At 38.9% G+C, this 11,102-nt stretch overlaps 1 protein-coding gene across 1 annotated transcript; it reads right to left on the bottom strand.

The window, feature by feature from the left end:
• Nucleotides 1-6,829: 6,829 nt before the first annotated feature.
• LOC105919653 (trace amine-associated receptor 13c-like) lies at nt 6,830-9,541 on the bottom strand. Its single transcript, XM_012855019.2, has 2 exons — nt 9,355-9,541; nt 6,830-9,237 (listed from the first exon to the last, which is right to left on the bottom strand). The coding sequence occupies exons 1-2, from the start codon at nt 9,525-9,527 to the stop codon at nt 8,427-8,429; spliced, it is 984 nt and encodes a 327-aa protein (XP_012710473.1). The 5' UTR covers nt 9,528-9,541; the 3' UTR covers nt 6,830-8,426.
• Nucleotides 9,542-11,102: the final 1,561 nt, after the last annotated feature.

The raw sequence follows: 11,102 nt of genomic DNA, 5'->3' as shown, positions 1-11,102 counted from the left end.
ATCACCACACAGATTGTTTTTCATAACAGCGGCTGCACCAGAAGCAGACATGTCTGGAATAATGGGAGTTGTGTACTTACCTTCTTGTTTGAAAGAAGATGATTCCCTTACCCCCGCAGATTTTCACTCGCTTGTTGTTTGTAGAGGCCTGAGAAGCATATGCTGAAATAATGTTCAGTTAGTTTTATCAAGCCTGCTATTTTGCTTTCCTCTTTTTGGCATTTTTCTCTAGCAAACTCACCAGCATCAGCCGTTTTTACTTGTGCTTGGGCTAGTCTATTTTTTAACATTTGCAAATAGTAAGTGCACATTTGGGCTTCGGGTGGAGGTCCTTCTGTATCACCAAAAACCCTGTCTCCCCTCATTTTTTCACACCACTCCTCAAATTGTTTTAAATGGTTTTCAGCATCTTTGTGTGGAAAGCTTGCCATTATGCTCCCTTTTCCTGCCTCCAGCAGTGTTCCTAAAGAACACCCCTGGAGCTCATTTTCTACCTGATTCTCAGCCATTCCAGCACTCACACGTCTTGGCCAACCTGCTGGGACAGCGTCCTGTCCCCGGTCCAATGAGAGCTTATTTTTTATCTCTCAGACACCAAAACTTATTATGTTCCTATATGCCTTATTATAGTGTTTTTACACGGCAGTTTCAATGAGCCAGTGTACTCAGGATGAGCAGGTTATATGTCACCTGAACAGGTGCAGCCTTACCCTTCACTTCCACGGCTCAATGTCAATAACGTGTCTCACACATACACACACACACACACACACACACACGCACTCTTTGTGGCCAAGCTTTAGTTAACTCTGTACGTACTCTTTCTTCAGTCTTGCTGGTTGTGTGTGCGTCCAGCTCACGGGTTTATTCCGGTCTTCCTGTTTCTAAAACAGGTCACGGTTTCTTATAAAAGATATCTTGAACTCACTGGCTTATTTTCTTTATTCGTCTGTAATCGGGGTTTTAACAGTGTCACCCTCCGTCAAACTTCCGCATTCACACCATTGTGTATTTGCCTGGTCTTGTTCTCAATCTCATACGCGCTCGTTTTTCGAAAAGGCAGCTTTTATATTTCCGTGAAGACGAAAGATTTTATGTTAGTCCCCGCGAAAGATAAGGGGCTCTAAACCCACATTTCTAGGCTACACGATGTTTTAGAAGCCACGCGTAATGGCGTGCCTGTCAGAATGGCCGCTTTTATGCTAGACACAGAGGAAGACGTATCCCCCCCCGTGCCCAACAAGGAACCTCTAAACCCAATATTCTCAAGGTTTACAGTGTTTTCAGAGGCCTGGCCAGGGTCTCCCGGACATTCACCGCTGTGACCGCACGGAAATCCCAAGTTGTTATTGACACATTTGCAAACAATTATCCTCAAACACTTCTCTGCCTTTAGGAATACAAAAATTGGCCCTTCCAGGAAGAAAAAGACACTAGGAGATAAATGAAATCTCCTTACCTTATTGTGCGGCCGCAGGCTGTGTGTTTTTCTTCCGGAATGACGTCCTGGCCGAAAAACGGAAGGTGGTACGCCGCCTTTTGGGTCCGGGTGGAAACACCAATTTGTTTATGCTTCACCGTGTCCTGTCTACGGTGAAGCACCCTCGGTGGACCCAGCTCGTTTTACCCAGTCAGGCGACCCCCACTTACTTATTTCCTTGAATGTAGGACGCATAAAACAGACAAGTATGCTTTTAGTTATATTTTATCTACGTAAAGACAGAGAAATAGTTACAGTCACACCAGCGCTGATGGGCCCCTGATCGGCAGGAGGCCTCGATTGCTCATCACACAAACATTATATAGGCATCTCGGGACACACCCATACAAGGGCGGTACACATCCAAACTGTGACATCAGCAGGGAAACTGTGTCACCTCCGGGGTGGTATCTGATAGATATGTGCCAATCTTTTGGGTCAGTGCCATCTAAGTGTGTCATGCAGTTCTGGGATAAACAGCTCGTTCCACTTGACCTCGTTGATATCATATATATATATATATATATATATATATATATATATATATATATATATATATATATATATATATATATAAGTATGTATATATGTTTATATACATATAAATTACAAAAACAGGTAAAAAACAAAGCAACTGGACTTGTTTTCCGTAGTTGAAGACGTTTCGCTTCCTCTCCAGGAAGCTTTCTCAATTCAAAAAGTCTGGAGTAATGTGGAGTAACAAGCTTTATACCATTGGCAAACAAAGGCCTTGTAATGGCTTAGATAACATGCGAATTAACCAATACTACTTAAGCCAAAAACTAATAGGCATTTCTCAAGTGTCTTGATCACTTTTGGGCAGTGTTGTATAAAGTACTGAAATCTTGGAGTCAAGTAAAAGTACCTCTCCAAAATATGACTTTGGTAAAAGTCCAAGTCACTGACTGAAATGTTACTTGAGTAAGAGTCTTAAAGTATCTGAAATGTCTTGTACTTAGGTATGAAAATTACTGTAAAAATAGATGTTCTCAAGTAATGTAATAAAAAGTAAAAGTAAAAAGTAAAACAAAGCAAATGCAGTTTGAATTACATTTTTTAGATGTTGGTAAACCTTGAAAGTCAAATTCCCTTAAAATAATTAAAACAACCAAGTTCAGGAGAAATTTAGACCAAGTTTAGACAGAAAATACAACCTTTTTGTAAGCTTTCAGTTTTCCTTCTTCAAGTAAGGTCAGTGCTATGCACTTTAAAATTGTACACAACCAAGTGCAGGCAAAGGGGGTGTATACTAAGAACATGGTTAAGTGATAAAGTAATAGTTAACCTACAGGAAGTGGTAAACTTGCTAATAGTTGCTAATAGTTAAGAAAATTAGGACTCCCGGCTCTACTATTAGATGCTCTACCTATACCACAAGGTTAATTTAACCTGCTTTACTACTGAAACAGCTTCTTATCCTGTTGGTGGTGATCAGGGGCGATTCTAGGATCTGACCTTTAGGGATGCTCAGCCCCCAGTGTTGACTGTGATTCCTGGCATGAACAACAGGCTTTTTTTAGTCCAGATGTAAGATTCTTAGAGTTGACACATTTTTGAGCTAAAGCTCGTCAAACAAGCTACAATATAGGCCCATCCAAAAGCAGTGACAAACAGATTAAAATGTTTTCACTCGATAAAACCTTGTGCATTTGTAAAACCTGCATGTTGGCAATAGTTAGACTAGCTATATTGATAAGGGTGAGGAATCATTTCCCTGAAGACACAAAACTAGGGTTAGGGCACTGATGCACAAGGGTTGCTATTACTACATTTAATAGTAATTGTCTCTATTGCTTACAAGAGAGACAAATCTAGCAGTTTGTGTATATATATATATATATATATATATATATATATATATATATATATATATATATACATACATACTATTAGATATGCACTCTCATGTAAGACATAAGCCTGCCCTATATTATGGCGGTCTCATGACCAGTCAATGTCTTCTGTCAAGCAAATTGCTAATAAGTTAGTAAATCCCTACAGATATCCTTTATGAATTTGCATACTGAACTTTGTTGTTTTAAAACTCAGATTAAGAGAATTAACTCCGATTTAACTTTTCAGGCATTCTGAATCCACGATTGCATCTACTGAGCTCATCTGTGGTCCCTTCATGGTCTGATGGTGAAACAAAGATGCAAGGGTGTAGGTTTGATTTGAACTTTGGTAGGGACACCTACAAACAAACCTTCCCTGGTCTGACGTCATTGTAACTACCTACGCAATATGCATGCTCCTATCTTTTGATGCTTGACTTGAGCGTCAGGGTGCGTTTTGTCTGTCTAAAGAGAAAATCAGCATTTCCTGCAAAATGTTATAACCATGACACACACTAGATGCTGTTTGTTAATGTTTAAAGCATCACAGGATCTGATGAATGTTGAATTGAGACTTTTTTCCATTTGAACTACCAGCAACAGAGACAGATGGTAAATATGTCTCTATTAAACCAAATATAATCAAAGTATGTCTGTTGTCTAGATCTATCCTGTATTTTCTTTAGAAAATATAGAATTGCACAGAGATAAACCCCACCCACAATTTTTATCTAAGATACTCTGTCTGAATTATAACACAGCAAAATTATACATTCAATTATACATTTGACAGATACATTTATTGTATTTACTATGCACTGGAAGTAGAAGTGCAACTGATAGTAACAGCATTTCAAAGATTAAATTCAAATTTCAACAAATGTACAACTGGGCAGTAGTTACTCTCTTTAGCCCATTTCAAGTAATTTATCTTAACATTCCAAAAACATTTCTTATATCATATATCTGAAGTGTAGATAACAGCTTCTCCTTACCTACATCTTCTCAGACAACTAATTATTTCCCTAACATTAGTGAAATGCCAATGTTTAAATGTGCAGTAAAGCTTAATACATAAGGAGCATGGAGGACCCAATACTGTACTTTGAGTAACACAGTGTCACCAGTAAGACTGGTGACACTGAATTATAACCTGAGTGGTTGTCCATTTCATCAATGAAATGAAAACATATTAATATACTATTGAAATATACTAGTATGACTATTAAAGAACAGCAGATTAAACTTTAATATATGTAAAAGCCTATATTAAATTAATTTTGCGACCACATCAACAGATTAAATAATTTTTACTTTTTGGTGTACCAAATTACCATTGTGATGATGTAATATTTTATGGGCTAAGCCCCTGATGTGGAATGATATCACTCCTGAGGAGGACCGGTTAATTGGCACACCTGCTCCTGCTAATCCTCTTAGCTGCCCCACCTGTTTTTGCCTCTATTTAAGCAGCCCTGAGACCCAGAGCCGGTGCCAGAATATCTTGAGCCATAGTGGTGAGAGCATTCCAGCATTTTCTGATTGACCGGCCTGTGTACGACTGTTTTTTTGAGCCTGCCAGACCCCATCCTGCCTTTACCTGAATGCCTGAAGACCCGACCCACCTCCAGATTTACCTCCTTCCCACCTCCGGACTGATCCCATGTGTACCAGACCTTTGATCCGCCTGTGAGTACCAAACCTGATTAATCCCCTAACCTCTGAGCCCTGCCTGTTACCAGACCCGGACTGGACCCTGATCTTGGATTGCCCTACTGGACTGCCCACTGGATTTCGACCTTCAGACCGTTTCCTGAATTTAGATTCTGCAAACCCCAAGTGGCGTCAGTCTGCTCTGTCGACTCATCTCCTCCAACTCGGATTCTGTAAGGAGCTCCTAGCTAGACGCTGCCTGCAATCATCCCTGAGCCGTTTACCCACACAAATAATGAATCTGATTCCAACGCCACTGACCTATCGTGTTGTCTTCTGGGTCCGCCTATCCTGAGCCTTGCATGATGATGGGAATGTTTAGCTCCGCCCCTGGTTTGTACTAATTTACTAATGGACAGTGTGGAAATCTATGTACAATAAAACCAATGTAAATAGTGTTCCTCTGTTTTATTTGTCTTTATCCTAATTCTAGAAGTAGAAATAGTCAAATAAATAGCACTATTATTTTGTGAAACCCTAATCATACTATTATAACTACGCAAAGGTCTAAACAAGAATAGCAGTTGTTTAGGTGGCATCTAGTGTTCTTATACTGTATATTATGCAAAAGAAATTACACCTGCTATTTATACCTGAACTGCCTCGAATGGTCGACAATAAATGAAAGCAATAATGACAACGAAATATTGGTAAAAGGGAAACCCTCACCTTTTCTTTTTTTAGACAGCTGTGGCTAAGAATCTGAATTTTTAATAACCTGCAGTCTTTGCTTCTCCAGCTGTCTTCAGAACTCCTGCCTGGCACAGAATATTTAGTTTTATAAAAGAAATTAGGTTTTTGTTGATAAAATGTGTTATTCTTCAGAATTAAATGCTATTTTGAGATGCTAACGTTGGTTACTTGCATTTCTCAAGTTCAACAAATCAAAACTCTGTCTCCTGGTTTTGTTCAGAACTGCACTCAGCAGCCTTGCAGATAATATTTAGTTTCTTAACTGGGACTAGTTTCGTAGCCTAGTATTAATTGTGGTAACGGCAGTGTCCCAGTATGAATCAAAACTGAAATCTCTCGCGCTCCAAGCACGCACATGCACGCACACATAAGCAAGATAAAACAGCCAATCAGGAAGAGGGAAGGCGGGATTTAAGGCAGCACAACCAATGAGTGGAGTTAAAGGGGACTGTCTATCCTTGTCGATCAAAGTCCAGGCTTTGATCGACAGTCCATAGTGATTGGCTGCGTGCAGCGCCAGGCCCCGCCCCCGCTGGCCCACAGCAGGCCCCGCCCTGCTGGCCCACAGCAGCGCTTCGGGTGAACATGTGCATGTACGCACGTCTGGCATGTCTCTCTCTCTTTTTTTTAACGAGTAACTAAACCAAACATTGAAAATGTATGGGAGTAAAAGTATGCAATTAAGTTCGGAAAAAAAGTGAAGTAAAAGTAAAGGTTATCAAAAAATGTAATACTCGGTAAAAGTATAAAGTACTCCAAAATATACTTAAGTACAGTAGTGAAGTATTTTTACTTTGTTACCATACAACACTGCTTTTGGTTGAATATTCTTGAAACTCTTGAGTAGGGCTGGACAATATAAAAAAGGCATATCAATAAAATATAAATCATATTGATCAATATTGATAATTATCAAACAATTCTTAATATTGTATTTTAGGTGCAGCCCTGGCAATTTTATGCTGTTGATTAATGACATATTTTTAGATAAAGAACACACAAACACTGAATTCAAACTCAAGCCTTTATTGAACCAAGTTTTTACCAAAATTGTAACTTTTAATAAAAGAAAAAAGAACTTGTGTTTTCTGAACTCTTTAAAGGGGTGGAGCTTGACAAAGCGTTTCTGGGTCTGCATTTGTGATTGGTTGGGAGAATGTAATGACTGTAATATTAATTTACATGATAAGCTAGAATGCAAAAGAAAAAAACTGTTCTATTGACGTTTTTGAATTATCCTCTTGCTCTACTCTTGAGACAGAAGTGGAACATTTGAGGAAAAAAATAATGCTATGGTCTGACATGGTGATAGTAGTGTAACGGTGTGGGGCTGCTTTGTTGCTTCATGACCTGGAAAACATGCTATAATTTTTTGAATGATGTAATCCTTTTCAATGACATTGATGTTAGCAGTCTTTATCCATTCCAAAACAAGTTTTGATGGGTGTTCTGGGTCATATTCCTGTTAGAACCCACCTATTGGACTTAAAACACTGGACTGAAACATAAATTGCATCAGTACATTAGTAAAATGCTCATAAGTTGTTTGCTGCTATCTTATAATAGTAGAAAAATAGTAGAATAGTGTGCTTTTCATCCATTGGAGCCTTGGCCTTGCCGTTAATTCACATGAGAGTAAGTTCATCCACTTTGATGTTTAACAAACAATGCTTTTATTGATAACAATAATAAACAAACAATTTAAATTTTATTCTAACCATGTATTAATTCTTTTCTCACACAACAAAGTTTCATTGGAGCATATATGTAGCCAGAGATAAAGGGAAATACAAAAAACAGCTATCAAACTAACAAATCCAAGATGGGTTATTAGAAAAAAAATAACATGACAACTTACCTGGATGTGTCAAACAAAGACTGGTTGATTTGAGAATTTAGAGGGCAGTAGAGGTGAAGCCATTTTAACAAAAAACAAACAATTATGTATGGGAGATCGTTGTTCTAGAATGTTTTAGTGTTCCACGGCAGAGGTAACAAGAGATCAACTGGATTTTTGCTGAACTTGGTTGATAAAAACTTGGCTCTGTATTTCAAAAACACCGGAGACCCTCCTGATGTTATCAAGAGTGATTAATGTTTGGCCATTTCCTGTTTTTCACAGTAGAACAGTTAAATAAGGATTTTTTTCAGAGATGACAGGAAACAGCTGGTGGGTTCATGACTGGACCATTCCCAGTACACACCCATATGTTAGGTGTACCTTATAAGAGGGAGTCAGACATGTAAGGTTTGGGACTTTGTTAATTGTAACTGTGAACCATGTATGTGAATAAAAAGAAGTACCCGCTGGCAACAGATAGAATTGGCTTTGTCTCATCTCATGTTTTTTGAAGTTCAATCCTCTTCCACATATGGTGGTTAAAATATTCCTATTCAGTGATGTCCTATTTATGTTACACATGCACAGGAAGAAAGGCTACATTCAGGAAATACTTCAAAGTTGGTGGAAGACTTCAAACAGAAATTTGAATTTGTGCACTGAGTTGCTTAAAGAAAATATTTTTCTTATGGGTGGTTAGTTGGTGTTGTATAATCGATTAATTAATCAAACATTGGGATTGGAATAGCAGTTAGAAAACAAGGCAAAAGAGCTGAAAAAGAACCGCAGAGACATGCATTGACTCATCAGAAATCTACAGATTTTATGCCAGTAACCACACTCTTTACACTATGTTGGCCTTAGAGGATCCAGGCTTCAGTATTTGCAGGGTTAAAATTAATTGAATAGATTTTCTGAACCATGGATAAAAGAGGACATAAATTAATGGGTTTAGACAGGAGTTAAGATAAAATAGAAAAAAAGCAAAGGATGAAGCACTTAGCTGGGTCTGTTCACCTGCAACTGATATGAAAAAATATGGGCAGATGCTTATGAGAAATACAGCTACAACAACCCCAAGAGTCCTGACTGATTTAAGTTCAGATCTCTTAATGTTAACTTTAACTGAACCCTGGAGAGAAATAGCTGCAACATGAGAGCGCATGGCACGAGCCTGAGACACAGCTACCACAAATACTCTTGCATACAGAATAATGATGATGGTGACAGGACCAATGAAGAAAAACAAACTGTCTATTAATCCAGCAATTTCATCAAAACCAACTACACACTCTCCTAAACATGAATTAAATCTGCCTGGTGTTCCCAGATTTTCTTTGAACACTATAAAGACACAGACAGTAGAAAACATCCAACACAATGAAACACAGACACAAACTCTTTTTTGAGTGACTGTCGTGGGGTACTGGAAAGGGTCACAAATAGCTACATAACAGTCAACTGATATGAGTACCATGGTCTCTACTGATGAAGATGTAATAACATAATCAATTATATAATACACAACACACATAAAATCACCAAGATACCAGCACCCATCAATTAGAAGAATCTGAAAGACTATGAGGAAGCCTACAAAGAAATCTGAGACAGCCAAGGAGAGGAGGAGGATGTTGGTGGGGGTGTGGAGCTGCCTGGAATAAAACAACACATTTATTAATATTCAAAGAAAGAACATTCAGAAAGTAAAATCTTGTCTAAAATTACAACAACCCCTTTCAACCTTCCATACTGTTCAAACATCTACTTACTTAAAATGGGAGATGGAAATGATGACAAATAAGTTAAGAGTCACAATGAGCAAAGACACAGAAGATAGTGAAAAATAGATGAGCATGTATGTTGAATGAGGATGCACAATCTTCCTGCAGGAGGAATTGGCGAGCTGTGGGAAGCAGAGTTCAACTTCCTCAATGCTTTGCATGATCAGAGATAGAAGGGAACAACAAACTGGAGAGCTCTGACAAGGTTTTGTCTGAGACTCTATTTTTATCCTCCTCATTTCCTCCCCTGAAGTGATGTAAAGGCTGAATCTCATGAACAGACCCATGGGTGCTGGTCACTAGATACAGGTCCCAATAACAGCAACACTGGAGCCATCTGTTGGAGTAGAATCCTGTCGAATTTAATTTTGATGTTCCTAATTCAAAAATGGTTCAGAATTCACAGTAGGTGTGGTCACGTGTGAAAGTATTTGTTTAAAACCATTTCTTAAATGTTACAAAGCAAGGCTTTGTTTCTTTAGCAGCTGCAACTGACATGTTTGTTAGTGTTGTGCAATTAGATGCTTTTAAGTTATTTAATGTTTAATCAAATAACTCTGGGTCTGTCCTGTAAATATCAGCCCGATTTGGCTTTGATATTAGGGGAAAAAAAAGGCGAAAGAAGGATTTAAACTCTAGAATTCTCTAATAGCACGTGTGGAATGAATGAGTGACAATTTATTACCAATTATGAATGCCTGTCCAGGGAACACCATTAGTAATGTTTTATCCGAATAAACAATATATTTGAGTCAGCAGCTCTTTTTAAATAGGCTAGTGAAACATAAAGTAGCACCATGTAACGTTTAGCCACTAAGAAGCACTACACACACTACACTAACTTTCAGGTGTAGCAATTCTGAAGGCCACAGGCAACACTGCACTGTTGCAAACTTAAACAGTCCCCATGCTCCAGCTCCTGTTGTGATTTTTAAAACAACTGATCCACTAGCTGGCACCGCAGGACTCCGGAATTTGAAATACCTAATCAACTTCCCCTCCCACTACACCAGAGAATCGCTGAAGGTATACAAAAGTCTTGAGGGATCTAAATGGACTCCGTCAGGATTTGTGGCCGAGATTCTGCTGTGGAGTTTACCACAACGGGATTGTTTCATTGTTACTACAAAGGTAATGTTACGGAAATATATAATCAGTTTTTGTATTAATCTTGTATTTTTCTTAAAGCAGTAAGAGTTACCCAAGTTTCAAATAATATGGTTAAACCGTGTGGCCTGGAGTGCAAAGAGGATGGAGTCTGCAGGGTCACTCAAGGATATAAATTCACCCAACTTTGTTGTGAGATACCAAGCAAGTAAGTGAGTCACGGGAGGTTTTATTGGGGTTAACCATCAAGAAGGTTCATGGTAAAGGCTTTTTTATGGTTCTTCAATGTTTATCTTGGTAGACTCCTAAAGACACCTGGTCAATGTATCACGAAGCCAGCGCATTAGTTGATACTGGAATGTGGATCTGTTTTGTTTGTCAGAACACAACTACAGTTATAAATGAGGGTGCAGGTAGCCCCCCCCTCCCCAGTCACTCACTCGCTGAGGGCCGCACTATGAATAGATACACAATTGGGCAGTTCCGGCAGACACATGTCTACAGACGACATGGGAAGGTGGACTCTGTGGTTTACTGCATGAGGCTGTACATGTGTGTCTCCCTTTGGAATTCCAATTGTAATTAAAGCCGCAAGCGGCGATGATCGGCCCTCGCAGCCAAGCGCCGCT

Source organism: Fundulus heteroclitus, chromosome 7, assembly GCF_011125445.2.
Source record: "Fundulus heteroclitus isolate FHET01 chromosome 7, MU-UCD_Fhet_4.1, whole genome shotgun sequence".
Taxonomy (NCBI): Eukaryota; Metazoa; Chordata; class Actinopteri; order Cyprinodontiformes; family Fundulidae; genus Fundulus; species Fundulus heteroclitus.
Note: the sequence above shows the minus strand (reverse complement) of the source record. Positions and strands in the feature narration are given on the sequence as shown.